This window comes from Onychostoma macrolepis, chromosome 10 (assembly GCF_012432095.1).
Source record: "Onychostoma macrolepis isolate SWU-2019 chromosome 10, ASM1243209v1, whole genome shotgun sequence".
In the NCBI taxonomy this organism is placed as follows: Eukaryota; Metazoa; Chordata; class Actinopteri; order Cypriniformes; family Cyprinidae; genus Onychostoma; species Onychostoma macrolepis.
The window spans coordinates 15,760,538-15,777,997 of NC_081164.1; the positions used below are offsets into that span (position 1 = coordinate 15,760,538).

A 17,460-nucleotide genomic window follows, 5' to 3' on the forward strand; every position below is an offset into this window, starting at 1 on the left:
ACAGTCTACTAATACTCTTATGAGAGTTTGTTGACATGCAGTTGCAACATTACTTAGTGTCAACAGAATGTTCAAAAGGGACCATCAAAATAAAGTGTTACCAGAAATTGTTAGCAAGCCATCTGTTATTTTCTATTGGTCTAAGTTTATTAGAAATATTAATTGGAGATTTAATTAATCTTATTACAAATAAAATTAAGGAAATTTCATTTAAGATACTGCACAGATTTTACCCTGCTAAACATTTTTATTGAAGATATGGATGCAAATTGTTCGTTTTGTTCATTACTTCCAGAAAGAGAACCTCATAATGTTCTGGTATTGTGAATATACAAAGAAGTTATGGTGGGAGGTTTCTAGATATATAAATGATAAATTGTTGTGCAATTTTCTTTTATGATATGAAAATTTAATATTTGGCTTTGTGAACTATAGTAAGAATTTGGAAAATGAGGCATTTATTATCAATCTTTCGATTATACTTAAGTTTCATATTCATTGTTGCAAATTCAGTAATCAGAAACCTCTTTTTTTTCTGTGGCTGAAGGAATTAGATAATTATATAAGCACTATTAAGGAGAGTACAAGCAAAAAAGCTGTAAAAACTGTGCTTTTGTTTAATACATTTAAGATACTGTGACATAGCAAGGCCTTTCATTATTTTATTTATTTGTTTTATTCTTATTTATTATATTAAAAAGGTCATTTCAAGTAATTTCCAGGTAATAAATAAATAAAAGTATAAGAATAATGCAGTGCTAATTTACACAATTTATTACAGCACATAAACTATTTTGCCTTATGTGTTTGTATAAACCAATCATAAAATTGTAATTAGGAAAAATATTATATAATACAAATTATTGGTTATTGTCTGGCAGAGTATTTGATTTCTTAACCAATTAAGGGGAGACACTGCAGGCAAAAACACTGTTTTTTCATGCACCTGTCAATTTTGAGATTTTGGGCTTTTTGGTTTTTCATGAAGTGTTTTTTCAGACTAGTAGAACGAAAACATCCAAAAGACACTGTTAAGTGTTTCTTTTATAGCACTTTATCTATTTGTGTCAATAGATTTCAATTACAATACATTTTTAAAGGCAGTTTTCTCAAAATGAGTTTTTTCTCCTACACTGAGCCATAAATCTCCACTTCAGTAGCACTTACACACACCAAACTTTACATTTTTTATTCCTGCCTATATCCTGAAGGTTTTTACAGAGGGATTTGTTCATATATAATTTTCTTGATTATATACAACATTTTAATCCCCCCAAAATTGTCAAAATATAGTGTTTTCTGTCTGTTCTAAGTATTTTCTGAATTATGGAGTGACAAAATGAGATACCCATTTTGCCAGTCTGATGTTATTTATTTATATATATATATATATATATATATATATATATTGTTTGCAAAACCTTTGTTTTTTAACTTGTCTGGCTTTGTAAATTACATGAACATGGCTAAGCAAAACTACAATATTTTCCGGTTAAATGAGTATGCACCTCACTGCAAAAAATTACATCTGTATAAAAATAAACACTAAACCATTAAGAATTATATTTGATTACTAACAGCATGATCATTCATTTATACCACATCAAGGTTTATTTCATGAAGCGAGTGTTCACATACATATTTTCAATATAGCGTTCATGCATTAGGACAACAACCACTTCATTATGAATTCACTTGATATCACGCACTTTAACACAGTACATATATTCATGTCACCAAAATAAATTATAAGCATATTGCTTACACAAACATAAATTGCACATTTTTATACAAAATGTAAAGTAACTAATAGTACATGACAAAAGATAAATCTATTGCTCAGTGTTTGGTTTTCGTCCTTTGATTTGATTGGGCCACTATGCTTTTCTATTCCGTTTTAATGCATTTTATGAACATATGGCTTCTTTTCATACTTCATGTTAAATATGCACTTTTATACAGAGTGCATTCATTATAATGATGACAAATTCATAGAATACATTAAGCCATTATACATTCCACTTGGCACTTCTGAAACACAGGCTGCTTTGTAATAGCTTTGTTAGTTGCTCTAAAATTTTGCCATCAAAAATAAATATTGGCCTTTCCTGCCCTGTTCAGAACACAGTTTGACACACTGAGCTACACATACACACACACACACACACAAAACTTTCACACTGCAGTGTAGCAACAATATAATATTTGATTTACTATTCAGCAACACTTACATAATAAATAAATACCAAGAGCAGCAATCAAAACAACTTTGTATTCCATCAATGTAGGCTCAGTATACTTGATCTGAGCAGAGAGAGCGAGTAACATCTAGAAGTGTAGAGGACAGATTCACGGCTGATTGAGACACAAAATGAATAAACGAGGAAGGAAGCAAGACTAATGTTTGGAGTCTCGGGGATAAAACTCGGCCAGAGTGCTCTGAGGAATCCTCTTCAGCATCTCCTTGGGGAAGATTCTCAACAGCTGCCAGCCAATGTCCAGTGTTTCAAACACAGTTCGGTTCTCATATGCACCTGTGGCATAAAACATGTTAGGCTCATTCTGAAGATATATAATATTGCAGCCCGTTACCATTCACACAATTATATATATTACTACATATTAGTACGGCTGTGACAGTGGCAGATTTTTGGACTTAATGGATTAATTTAATGGACTAACTACCATCGGTGGTGCCGTGTTGTGATATATATAATTTATTTTAAATATATTTTGAAACACAAAAAAATAAATAAATGAGGCTATTAAGAAACCTGCGTGTTTATTAGCACTTCCTTCAGTGAAAATGCAGCCTGAAAAACTAAAACTAATATATCAAAGAAATAATACATTTAAATAAGAAAGTAGCCTTAAATAATAAAGATAATACACCCTGTTTACCGGGCGAGAGCAGCGTGGCACGGCACAACAAAATACTATAGAAACCAATATAATCAGTGATGCTGTCTTCACTGAATGTGGCGAGTCACGACATGACAAGTTTACACATGACATCACTCCCTTATAGGAACGCCCACCTGTGAGGCAAAAGAAGCTTTGCTCCACTGACCACTAGTTATTTTTACGCAGATTTCATCAAGTAATAATGTAGTAAAATGCAGATATTAAAAGGCGAAATTCAATAAACACCTTATTGATGATGTATATTTTATACAGGCAAGAAGATGAAGCCAGAATATAACCGCAATGTGCAAAGTTTCACATTAAATGGCTTCCCATAGTAAACCATTAGAAGGAAAACACTGAACCGTTAAGCGGATTGCATTCATATTCCGGCCTCATTTGCTTGTCTATGTAAACTATGCAACATTAATATGGTGAATACTGAATTTGATCTTTTCATATTCCAGTTTTAAATATATTATGGCACTTTAAGTGTTTTTACAACGTTTTGTCACACTGTTTATGATTGAAATATTGCCGCGGGTGCTTAATATGGATTGCAAATGGCCAAAACTTGCATTTTGTTCAGAAATACCTTTGTTTTATTCTTTCGAGAGGTGATCTAAATATTTGCGGCTGGGAAACAGATTAAAATTGACACGCTTGTGCAGCAGTTCTACAGGTGAATTCAAAAAGTGAAACTTGTATATTATATTCATTAATTACATGAATATAATATACAAGTTTCACTTTTTGAATGGAATTAGTGAAATAAGTCAACTTTTTGATGATATTCTAATTATATGACCAGCACCTGTATAGAGCTCTGGACGTCACGTGACCCATTCTGTTTACACCACCATGCTGGCAGGCAAGAACAGCCGGGAGCGAATATTCAATGAATGGCGCCAGCATGAGTTTCAAGGCAACGGAGTTCACTGCACACTTTAATTCAAAAGACATAGACCTGTACATAGCATAACTCAGGGTTGCTGCAGGATTTTTAAGCTCAAATTTAAGACTTTTTTAGACCTTTTTAAGACCTGCACAAATAAAATTAATACCATATGAGCAGGGTAGGGCAATGTCTATGGTAAACTATTAAACTGTAAAATGACTGTAAAAAGCATGACTTACAGTTCAAATAGAAGTTTTCACAAAAAGTTTTATAAAATGACACTTCACATTTTAGCTTTTAAACCATTTTTTAAGAAAACGGATGAGTCAAAAGTATTAATTTTTATATTAATTTAAACAATTATTATCAATAAATTATTATATTAATTAAATAACATACAAACACATTTTACGGTTTAGATTTTTATAATGAATTATCTTCTTATCGATCCACCAGTTCACATTTACAGCTCTGCGTGTTTGCAGGGTAAAAACATGGGTCAATTTTTCGCATTGGTCTGAACAAAAAATAACCCAATGTTCCTGCAATACCAGAGGCTGCAGTAACACAGGACCCTATTTTTTTGGGACAGCGCTATCTACTCCAACAGAGGAGACCTGATTCAAACATCAAACAAACAGATGCAAAGACTAGATCCATGGAAACTATTAATTTTTTATCTTTCCATCTTATTTTTAATGTAAGAGCTAGCGTGAACTGTTTGAGGGGAGTCAGCAATCTCCATTTAGCCTTTTTGGCTGTGCAAAACAGTTTATTGTGCTGCTGCATGCTGTAAATTAGTATTTGTATTTAAATTATTTTACATTTATTAGTACTAATAATCACACTAATTTGTACCGTTTTGTTTTACAGTTTACTGCACTTTAAGTGGGTCACACATCACACGTGAAGCTGCACTGCGGCTAATGAACTGAAGTCTCGCACAGACACAAATCTTCTTTCCAAGAAAACTGAATTTAAAACCAGAATACATAGAAATAAATGAGGTTAAATATTTAAAGAGGATTACCAACGGGTATGTTTAGGGTTAGGAGTTGGTTAGGACAATAATTACAATTAAACAACTACATAATTCCTTAAAAATAATAATATACAGAATTGAATAGCAAGTGCTATAAAAAAATGAGCCACTAATATTTAGTCATTTAGCAGATGCTTTTATCCAAAGCGACTTACAAATGAGGACAATGGAAGCAATCAAAATCAACAAAAGAGCAACGATATGCAAGTGCTATAACAAGTCTCATTTAGCCTAACGCAGTACACGTAGCAAGGGTTTTTTTTTTATTTATTTTTTTATTATATAATAAATAAAAAGAAAAAAGAATAGAAAAAGAATAGAGCAAGCTAGTGTTAGAGGCCTTTTTTGCTTTTGTTAATTGTATAATAAATAAAAATAAAACAGATAGAATATTCAATAAACAGATAGAATACAAAAAGATTAGAAAAGCTAGTGGTGTTTTTTTTTTAAACAGTTCAGTCCAACCTTGATCAAACACACCTGTCTGTAATTATCAAGCGCTCCTTCAGATCCTAATTAGTTGGTTCAGTTGTGTTTGATCAGGGTTGGAACTGAACTCTCCAGGAAGGTAGATCTCCAGGAACAGGGCTGGGCACCCCGGCAGTAAATGAATAGATTTTTTTTTTTAAAGAATAGAATTAGAATAGAGTGTTAGAGTTAGAGGGTCAAATAAAGATGAAAGAGATGTGTTTTTAGTTGATTCCTGAAGATGGCTAAGGACTCAGCTGCTGGGATAGAGTTGGACAGGTCACTCCACCAGGAAGGAACATTTAATTTAAAAGTCTGTGAAAGTAATTTTGTGCCTCTTTGGGATGAACAATAAAGCGACTTTCACTTGCAGAACACAAGCTTCTAGAGGGCACATAAGTCTGAAGTAATGGATTTAGGTAAAGGGGAGCAGAGCCAGTGGTGGTTTTGTAGGCAAACATTAATGCTTTGAATTTAATGCGAGCAGCTATTGGTAGCCAGTGCAAATTGATAAAGAGAGGTGTGACCTTCTTCATTCTTTCTGGCTCATTAAAAATTTATCTTGCTGCGCATTCTGGATTAATTGTAAAGGTTTGATAGAACTGGCTGGAAGACCTGACATAATGCATACAAAAAATAAGTAAATAAAATAAAATAATAAAAGTAAATAAATAAATAAATATAAATATAAATATAAATATAAATATAAATATAAATATATATATATATATATATATATATATATATATATATATATATATATATATATATATATATATATAAATATAATATATATATATATATATATATATATATATATATATACACACACATACATACATACATATGTACACATACATACACACACACACACACACACACACACAGGTGCTGGTCATATAATTAGAATATCATCAAAAAGTTGATTTATTTCACTAATTCCATTCAAAAAGTGAAACTTGTATATTATATTCATTCATTACACACAGACTGATATATTTCAAATGTTTCTTTTAATTTTGATGATTATAACTGGCAACTAAGGAAAATCCCAAATTCAGTATCTCAGAAAATTAGAATATTGTGAAAAGGTTCAATATTGAAGACACCTGGTGCCACACTCTAATCAGCTAATTAACTCAAAACACCTGCAAAGGCCTTTAAATGGTCTCTCAGTCTAGTTCTGTAGGCTACACAATCATGGGGAAGACTGCTGACTTGACAGTTGTCCAAAAGACAACCATTGACACGTTGCACAAGAAGGGCAAGACACAAAAGGTCATTGCAAAAGAGGCTGGCTGTTCACAGAGCTCTGTGTCCAAGCACATTAATAGAGAAGCGAAGGGAAGGAAAAGATGTGGTAGATAAGTGTACAAGAAATAGGGATAACCGCACCCTGGAGAGGATTGTGAAACAAAACCCATTCAAAAATGTGGGGGAGATTCACAAAGAGTGGACTGCAGCTGGAGTCAGTGCTTCAAGAACCACTACGCACAGACGTATGCAAGACATGGGTTTCAGCTTTCGCATTCCTTGTGTCAAGCCACTCTTGAACACCAGACAGCGTCAGAAGCGTCTCGCATGGGCTAAAGACAAAAAGGACTGGACTGCTGCTGAGTGGTCCAAAGTTATGTTCTCTGATGAAAGTAAATTTTGCATTTCCTTTGGAAATCAGGGTCCCAGAGTCTGGAGGAAGAGAAGAGAGGCACACAATCCACGTTGCTTGAGGTCCAGTGTAAAGTTTCCACAGTCAGTGATGGTTTGGGGTGCCATGTCATCTGCTGGTGTTGGTTCACTGTGTTTTCTGAGTTCCAAGGTCAACGCAGACGTATACCAGGAAGTTTTAGAGCACTTCATGCTTCCTGCTGCTGACCAACTTTATGGAGATGCAGATTTAATTTTCCAACAGGACTTGGCACCTGCACACAGTGCCAAAGCAACCAGTATCTGGTTTAAGGACCATGGTATCCCTGTTCTTAATTGGCCAGCAATCTCGCCTGACCTTAACCACATAGAAAATCTATGGGGTATTGTGAAGAGGAAAATGCGATATGCCAGACCCAACAGTGCAGAAGAGCTGAAGGCCACTATCAGAGCAACCTGGGCTCTCATAACACCTGAGCAGTGCCACAGACTGATCGACTCCATGCCACGCCGCATTGCTGCAGTAATTCAGGCAAAAGGAGCCCCAACTAAGTATTGAGTGCTGTACATGCTCATACTTTTCATTTTCATACTTTTCAGTTGGCCAAGATTTCTAAAAATCCTTTCTTTGTATTGGTCTTAAGTAATATTCTAATATTTTGAGATACTGATTTTTGACTTTGATGAGCTGTAAGCTCTAATCATCAAAATTAAAAGAAATAAACATTTGAAATATATCAGTCTGTGTGTAATGAATGAATATAAGATACAAGTTTCACTTTTTGAATGGAATTAGTGAAATAAATCAACTTTTTGATGATATTCTAATTATATGACCAGCACCTGTATATGTATGTATGTGTGTATATATATATAAATATAAATATATATATATTTATTTATTGCAGGAATACCCTACTCACAATAACAGCCTTATTGAACATGCATATTCATTCTCTGCCAGCAGGAGGTGCTTTTGGAACGGTTTCCGCGGTAACAGCAGAACCCAAAGCAGAGCAACACTGGACTTTGAAAGGTGCAGTGCTCAAATTTATTTATAGCCTTTTGAGGTTTAATCCTCACATTAAGCTTTATCTCAATTCTGGTCTGTACCCAAATTTAAGAACTCGTGAAATCATAATTAAAGACTTGTACAATTTAAGACTTTTTATGACCTTAAATTTGATAAAAGTAAATGTAAGCCTTTTTAAGGACCCGCAGGAACCCTGTTAATAGATTAAACATAACAGATCCCTGTAATGCCCCCAGGGTGCTTTTAACGTGTATCAATAAATGAACGGATAGATTTCCTGACCTGCAGTATCCTGATATGTACAACTACCTCATCAACTTTCCCTCCTTATGTTACTCTGGAGACTCTTTAAAAGCCTACAAAAGCCTGGAGGGGTACAAATGGACGCAATCTAATTTTTTGATGAATATTCAGGAGTCTGCCGGCTAAAACCATAGACTGTAAAAATGTCGTCACCGGAAGGTTAAGTCAACTGTGTTGTTAGCTAACGTAAATTGACCCTAGCTGTCCTTGTAGGTAGCCAGCATAACTAGATCACTGTGAGTACAGTAGACATCATAAATGTCATGAAATCTTACCCGTTTAATCCTAAATGTTGTGTTTGTTAGCATGTTTTATTGCAGTGAACCATTTTAGTCGTCTATCGGGATCCTTAGGAATACGATAAAATGATTTCCCCTTTGCTTTATGGGACAATCACCTGTGTATATAGAAAAATGCATATTTTCAATTAAAGATAACTTATAGATTTAATATGGGCTGCTTTTGGTGCTCGACACTTTTTTTTTTTTTTTCATTGGTCATTTTGTGTGTTTTTTTACGAATAAGATACAAGCTACAAGGTTAAGAAGCTTACTCAAATGTAATATGTTTTTTCTCTATTTTGCAATAGTGAAAGACGGTTTCCCTTATTGATCATGTCTCAGCTACATTGCATGTTTTCTTGTGAGGCTGGATGTTGGACTCATGCAAAATAATCACGTTGTTTGTATTTGCCAAAAAACATGGACGGAATTGGCCTTAGCGCGAGCGCCGCTTATTGTGAAGCGGGAGCGACCAGCCGCCAGAGGATTCTGCAGCCTTCCTTGAACAGTTATGTTCAGGACTTTCTGATTTACTTAACGAATACTGCGTGAGGGGGCAAGAAACTGGCCAAGGGAGATCACGTACAGGACACATAAATTAAGCCCAATGTACGAGATGTCCTGGGCTCCGGCTAATACAGGGCGGTTGGCAACCCTAGCTTTCCCCTGCATGTTCTGGCATCCTGGTGTACAGCAGCTGCCCACCATGTTAAAATGGTGTACGGTTTGTAAGGTCTAAATAGTCTGGTTTTAAATTATTGTTCTACAACTGTCGATACCAATGCTATGGCCGCTCTAGCGCTCTCCTAGTTGCCTGCCGAAATGTTGGTGTTTAGATTGCGTGACGTCAACCTCCGGAGCTCTATGGATGTTTTGCCCTCCAAGTCTTTGAGCCGGTCACATGACTGAAAGCTATGAATATGAGAATGTGAAGCTGATGTCACGCCGCATTGCGTTCTGGGAAACTGCTTTGTTTATCCGCCATACTTAGAGGATTGCACTGCCTCTCCACTATTGAGTTCAGGGCAGTATTTTGATTTTCTGTTGTGATTGTGAAAAATGTCACCATTGTATGTCATTCATGCTGCATCGAGAATTACAAAAGTAACTCTGGTACTCGTTCTGAGAGAAAACGGGACAGTTTTTTTTTTGCCTTTTCTCTGTGTAAAAAAACCCCAATGGAAGCAGGTCGCGGAGATGACAAGACGACGCCGGATAGTAAATCTATTAATAATGTCAGTGATTAACCCACTGCCTGTCACTCAATAAAAGGATCACATTGCTGCGTGTTTTTGAAAGTTTTGAATTGTTTGGTTTAATAATTAACATCACCTTTGCGAGTATGATTCTCACTCGGCTTGTGAATTAGCGAACTTGAACAGGGACATAAGGCTTAATACAAATGTTTCTTAAAGTACCAAGATAGTGATGACACAATTGTAAAGCATACTATGTGCAGATACACATAAGCCCAAATTGTGAACGCAACACGTTTTCCTCTCATGCACGGAGACAGTATTAAAGACCACATTCTGTACACACCTTGCTAATAAAGCATACTATGCGCAGAGAAACTGACGAACCAAAAATATGAACTTAATGCATAAGCATTTATTACGGTTTTCTAAAGGGAGGAAAACACTTAATGTTTAAACAAGTTGTGTTAATATTCTAGGCACGTCTGTATGTCTTTTATCATCACTGTCTTAGTACATTAAAAAAGCATTTTAAAATGCTACAAAACTGTTCAGAAGCTTCCAGTGATTTAATTTGAGTTATCATTTGTTGAAATAAATATAGTCATGGCCAAAAATATCAGCACCCTTGCAATTGTCAGAAAATGCAACACTTCTCTCAGAAAATTGTTCCAATTGCAAATGTTTTGGTATTCACGTGCTTATTGTTTTTGTTTGCACTGCAACAACACAAAAAAAAACAGAGAAGAGAAGTCAACCTTGATAAAATTTCACACAGAACTCAAAAATGGACTGGACAAAATTATTGGCACCTTGTCAAAATTGTAAGAAATAATTGCTTTTCAAGCATGTGATGCTCCTGTAACTTGTATTTAGACACATGTGGCAAGTAACAGGTGTGGGCAATATAGTAGTCACACTTGCAATCAGTTAAAATGGATTAAAGCTGACTCAACCTTTGTGTTGTGTGTCACACTGAGCATGGAGAAAAGAAAGAAGTGTAAAGAATTATCTGTGGATTTGAGAGAAAAAATTGTGGGAAAAACATGGACAATCTCAAGGCTACAAGTCCATCTCCAGAGATCTTAATGTTCCTGTGTCCACTGTGCGCAATATCATCAAGAGGTTTACAGCCCATGGCACTGTAGCTAACCTCCCTGGACGTGGACAGAAGAACAAAATTCATGAAAAATTACAACAAAGGATTTTTCGAATGGTGGATAAAGAACCCTGATTAACTTCCAAACAAATTCAAGCTGATCTTCAGAGACAGGGTACAACAGTGTCAGCTCCCACTATCTGTCACCATCTGAATGAAAAGGGACGCTATGGTAGGAGACCCAGGAGGACACTACTGCTGACACAAAGGCATAAAAAAGCAAGACTGGAGTTTGCCAAAACTTATATGACAAAATCACAATCCTTCTGGGAGAATGTACTGTGGACAGATGAGACAAAAGTAGAGCTTTTTGGTAAAGGACATCATGGCACTGTTTACAGAAAAAGAAATGAGGCCTTCAAAGAAAAGAACAGTCCCTACAGTCAAATATGGTGGAGGTTCAAAGATGTTTTGGGGTTGCTTTGCTGCTTCTGGCACTGGATGCCTTGACTGTGTGAACGGTATCATGAAATCTGATGATTACCAAATAATTTTGGGGCGCAACATAGTGGCCAGTGTCAGAAAGCTGCGTCTCCACCAGAGGTCATGGGTCTTCCAGCAGGACAATGACCCGAAACACACTTCAAAAAGCACTGAGAAATGGTTACAAACAAAGCGCTGGAGAGTTCTGAAATGGCCAGCAATGAGTCCAGAACTAAATCCCATAGAACACCTGTGGAGAGATCTCAAAACAGCAGTAGGGAGAAGGCATCCTTCAAATCTGAATGACCTGGAGCAGTTTGCAAAAGAAGAGTGGTCCAAAATTTCACCAAGTAACAAACACTCCTCTTGCTCCATCTAAATACACCTCCATTTGGAATAATCCAGATTATAGTTAGTAAAAAGCCACTTAATTTACACACATGGGCAGAAAAGGGTATAACACAACTCCAACACATCTTTCATAGAAATAATCTGGCCTCATTTTCATATTTGGTCCAGGAATACGGCATCAGGAGTAATAGTTTTTTGGAATATCTACAAATAAAAATCATCTATCCAATCAAAAATTAACATTCGAACCGTTAATCTAGAACTCTCACCTTTAATCTCAGAGTTAATTAATATATCGTCCTCAAAAAAACTACTCTCCAAAATATATAGAATAATATTAAAATCAGACAACACATTAAGTTTACCACATGCTAAGTGGGAATCAGACCTATCTATTGCTCCTGATGCCGATTTCTGGACACAAATCTGCAAAAATATCTACTTTATGACAAAAAATGCCAACTTGCAACTTGTACAATATAAAGTACTTCACAGATTTCACTTAACCGGACAGAAATTGTTTAAAATGGGATTCACTTCAGAAACATGTTCACATTGCACCCAAAATGAAACAGATACATATGTTCACGCCCTTTGGTATTGTATATATGTGTGTGTGCTTTTTTTTTTTTCTCTTCTCCTCGTTCTCTCTCTTTCTTTCTTTCTCCTCTTCTTCTTCATCATCTTTTTAGTTTGGCCTCCGGTCCCCAGTAGGCTGTGACATCCAGGTCTGTATCTAGTGTGGTGGAGGTGTAATACGGGTGGGGCTTGTGACTCCCCGCCGTCTCCCTGAGCTATCGGGTTCTGGGCCCTGTTGCCTAGCAGCATCCTTCCCTGGCACCCCCGTTGGGGTGTGACATGGGCTGGGGAATTAAGTTCTGATATGTCATAGCCACGGTGGGATTGGAGGTACCCCCCAATTATTAAACATTTATTAATGTATAATCCAATATTAATATTATTAATATTATTATTTATACTTGCCCTCTTCGTTGTACTCCACCCCTCCCCAATTTTGATGAAATCATTATTTTTATTATTATTATCATTATTATAGTTATTGTTGCTAATAACATTTGTTGTCTCTATTATTATTATTAGTCTTTATTTATTTCCATTTATATATTTATTTGTTTTTTTGGTCCCACTTTATATTAGGTGGCCTTAACTACTATGTACTTACATTTAAATTAATTATTTGATACAATGCACTTATTGAGTACATACATGTTTTTACATTGTACTTATATTTTTAAAAATACCTATATGTAATTGCATCTGTAATTAATTTCTGCAATTACATTTATAATTACACTGTTGACCCATCCCTTACATCTTAACCCACCCTTAAACCTACCTATACCACCAAACCTGTCCCTAACCTTACCCATATCCCACCTCAATAGCAGCAAAAGTGTTTTGCAATACAATATGAACACAATAAGTACATTGTACTTATTTTTTGATGTAAGTACATAGTAGTTAAGGCCACCTAATATAAAGTGTGACCGTTTTTTTTTATTACTCTACTTATATCTGTTATCAATCTATTATGATGCTATCTCAGTTGGATGCATCCATCCCCAACCCTAGATACAATGACACACACGCAGGCACGTGCGCACACAGGAAGCAAATGATTTCAGTTTTTTTTTTTCCAAAGGGGGTGCTACCAAATATTAAGTTAAGGGTGCCAATAATTTTGTCCAGTGCATTTTTTTGGGTTCTGTGTGGAATTGTATCAGATTTGACTTTTCTTCTCTGTGGTTTTGTGTTGTTCCAATGCAAAAATAAAAAAATAAACATGTGAGTACCAAAACATTTGCAAGTGCAACAATTTTCTGACAGAATTGCAAGGGTGCCAATATTTTTGGCAATGACTGTAAACATACAGTGTGCTTGTTGAATGTGATACACAATCTCTGATTCTCCTCCGTGGCCATGGAAAAATTAATATATACAGTGACAACAATTATACTTTAAATGTTTCCAACAAAGAAATGGACCAACTTCTGTCAGCTTGTTGAACAATTTGTATAATCTACTATATGATGGCGGAAGCAGCAGCTCGCGTCCAAAAGGCGACACTGTTTTCACGGTAATCAGATCAACATTTTAAACGAAATTCTGCAAAACTCAAGAGATAAAATCTAATTATCATGCGAAGCGATAAAATAGCTTCTCTTCCCTGCAAACGATCCAATGAAGAATGTGAATATTTAACTTAAAGGCAAAAACAAAACAAAAGATAAGCAGGTATCCATATTAATTTCAACATTTGCAGCAGAGGGTGATCCTCTTAAAATGGCGGCGGCGCCCCAGCTTGCAACGTGGCATGACATAGCTTCACATTCTCTTATAGACAGACTCAACCTGTTATGTTGCGACGCGGCTAGTGTCCCGTCTAGTGTAGACGGTTCACTGTTCCGGCACCAAGCAAGCGGGCGCATTAACTCTTCGTCTGCACGTGCTCTCTGTGGAATAGGAATCGTCGTGCATGTTGCCACATTTCTTGTCAGTATCTTCCATTAACTGCTGTCTTGTTTGTATTTGGCCAGTTTGGCGAAAGCCTCGCAAATCCCCTGACCAACTGGCCATTTGTGATCACGGGAACTTGAACACACTTGTACAAACGCGGATGGGTGCATCCTCCAGAACGGTGATGTAGTATTTGATTTACCAACAAGGTCCATCGCTCAACACAAAATTAATTTGCTGAATGCAGAATAAACTGTATTTTCCTGCGCTCAAACCTGCCAACCTAAAGAAACGCTGTATATGGAGTTTGAGGTAATTTGCGAATTAGCACAGATTTAGTCTAAATAAAACAATTTGCAGCTGTTACTGTTATAACACTTGCATACAAAACTTTGTATTATGTTTTTTTATAGAGTGTGTGACATCACTTGCACTACTGCCAGTGGCATAAGACAGTGACGCGGCTGTCACGGCGACCGTCACAGTCCTACATATTAGATATCAACCTCATGCCATCAAAGATGGAGGTGATTTGTTTCTTGGAGAAATTTAACATTACATTTTTTCCTTTTCCTATCCATATTTTCTTCTTCATAAACGTCCTTGCATGCCAAACTTGAATAATGAGAGCAAAAAAAACAAGCATTTTTCAATACAATCATGCCTGCATTCCTGAGGTGTTATTTACACTGAAGTGAGCATATGCTTCATGGCAAACTAAAGTTTTTGTTTCTTTGTACGGTGCTGAAAACCAGTTGGCAAATATAACTTATAATCATTGAGGTGCTTATACCTCGTAAACTGTTTGCAAAGAATTAGAATTAACTGAAGACAGAAGTACATCCTTTTTATTCTAGTATATTTTTTTCTTTTGAAACTGATATTACACAGCGTTTTGAGAAAATTTTGTTTTGCGCTTGGTTGAGGACAGCTGAATAGATGTGTTAAATTTTTTTGTGTGAAAGGGCCTTAAGACTAGATTTTTTTTGTATCATTCCACACGTGCTCTCCTGTTGCTACTCACCCTGGGAAATAAAATTCCTCTCAAATTTCTGTAAGAACTCCAGGTACAACAAGTCATCTGATGTCAGTGCTTCTTCCCCAACCACGGCCTTCATTGCCTGCACATCTTTCCCGATGGCATAGCAAGCATACTGCAAAAGATGAGAAATAATTTAAATCAAATTTAAAACCCCATACATAATGTGCTCAAAACATCGGTCACACTTTATATTAGGTGGCCTTAACTACTATGTACTTACATCAAAAAATAAGTACAATGTACTTATTGTGGTCATATTGTATTGAAAAACACTTTTGCTGATATTGAGGTGGGATACGGGTAAGGTTAGGGACAGGTTTGGTAATATGGGTAAATTTAAGGGTGGGTTAAGGTGTAAGGGATGGGTCAACAGTGTAATTCTAAATGTAATTACAGAAATTAATTACAGATGTAATTACATATAGGTATTTTTAAAAATATAAGTACAATGTAAAAACTTGTATGTACACAACAAATGCATTGTACCAAATGATTCATTTAAATGTAAGTACACAGTAGTTAAGGCCACCTAATATAAAGTGGGACCAAAACATCAGATGCATAAAATAAACTAATATTTACAGGAGGGGGGAAAAAACTGCAACACAATTGTTTGTGAAAGAGACTCGATTGTTTTAGTCACCACTGAGCTGCTGTTCTTTATTTCTTTCTTTTTACACTACAGTTTAAAGGTTTGGGGGAAGCAAGTTATTTCTTTTCTTTTCTTTTTGGAAGAATGTGATACTACTTTTTTTTTTTTTCTCAACGAGAATACAATAAATTTATCAAAAGTGACAAAAAACAAACAAGAAACAAAATATTTCTATTTCAAATAAAATATTTCTATTTCAAATATGCTGTTCTTTTGAACTTTCATTTAACTGTAAGAATATTAACATTGTATAATAATTTGATCAAATAAATGCAGCCTTAAAGAGCATAAGATACTTCTTTCAAAAACACTTTTTTAATTAATCTTATGGTATGTCATTTTAGATTTGGTAATTATATGTAAAAATATTGTCATATTCATTTTATTTCATATATGTAAGAAATATATGTATATAAACCAGATATACATATGAGCAAATATATATAAATGAACATTTATTTTATTTATTTTAAAGTGCAGTTTATTTTACCTTTCATGCAGTGTGTAACACAGATCTAAGTAAATGAAAACATTCTGCAAAGTTTTAAATCTCAAAAGGGCTTTTCACACTGCGCTTAACCCTGGGTTATCGTCGTTCTAAACACCGCTTTTAACCCTGGGTAAAGACACATTTCACGCCTGTAATTTGAAAGCGGTGTTAACACCGCATTTTACCCAGGGTTATGAAACCCTGCTCCGGTGTTAACCCCACATTGCGGTGCTAAGTTTGTTCAGTGTGAAACGGAGCGGTGTTTGCTTGCTGCTGGACGCTTGGCAACAGACAGCCAATCAGAAATTTAGCAGCGAGGCTCGTCAGTAACAGGAAACGCGCGTTGTGTAAACTGCAGCCGGTGAGAAGATAATATTCACATACTTTGCTCCTTGTTTTCTTTCTTTTGTACTTTTGTCTTTGTGCGTCATGAGGCCTTCACGTCGCGCCTAAAAACGCGTTTAATTCTCCTTCTTTCCAAAGCCTGCCCAGACAGCAAGCAGGATTTCTCACGGGCCAGATGTGGGCTGGATTTGGGCCAAAACTATGTTGCTGTCTGGGTGTAGCTTGCACTCCCATGGCGGCTGCCGTTGCTTAGCAACCATGACCTGCACTCTCATTAGGATAAATGGATTTCCAGCACTAAATCGCTTGCAGTAGCTCTGCTACTAAATTTATTTAAAAATGGCTATCCCTGCCTGTACAGCTGATCAGCTGTTCCTCAATATTCGCTGATCTAAAGACGTAAGCGGTGATGTTTTTAATAAGATGCGGGAAAAGCCGTGTAAACAGGTTGATTGCTGTTCGTCCAATCAGAGACAGTGACACCGCAAATATGCAAATAAGAACGTTAACCGGGGTTTAGGAATGTACAGTGTGAAACGTCTGTTAATGAATACCCAGGGTTAACAGTTAACCCCAGGCATAGTATGAGCAGTGTGAAACACGATTACAGATAACCCAGGATTCTGCTTATCCAGGGTTTAGGATGACCCAGGGTTAACAATTTCAAGTGTGAAAAGCCCTAAAGTGCACCGTCTATAAAGTTATTGTCTCTCAAAAGAAAGAGTCAATTCTGCATCATTGAAATGAGTCG

General features: G+C 35.9%; 1 protein-coding gene across 1 annotated transcript in view; it reads right to left on the reverse strand.

The window, feature by feature from the left end:
* Nucleotides 1-1,584: 1,584 nt before the first annotated feature.
* atp6v1b2 (ATPase H+ transporting V1 subunit B2) overlaps nucleotides 1,585-17,460 on the reverse strand; it is a 40,400-nt gene continuing 24,524 nt past the window's right edge. Inside the window, exons 13-14 of the mRNA XM_058788789.1 lie at nucleotides 15,205-15,334; nucleotides 1,585-2,534 (exon numbers count right to left, since the gene is read on the reverse strand). Of these exons, the coding sequence (XP_058644772.1) occupies nucleotides 2,398-2,534; nucleotides 15,205-15,334 (267 nt within the window). The 3' untranslated portion in view covers nucleotides 1,585-2,397. The remainder of the gene's footprint in view (nucleotides 2,535-15,204; nucleotides 15,335-17,460) is intronic.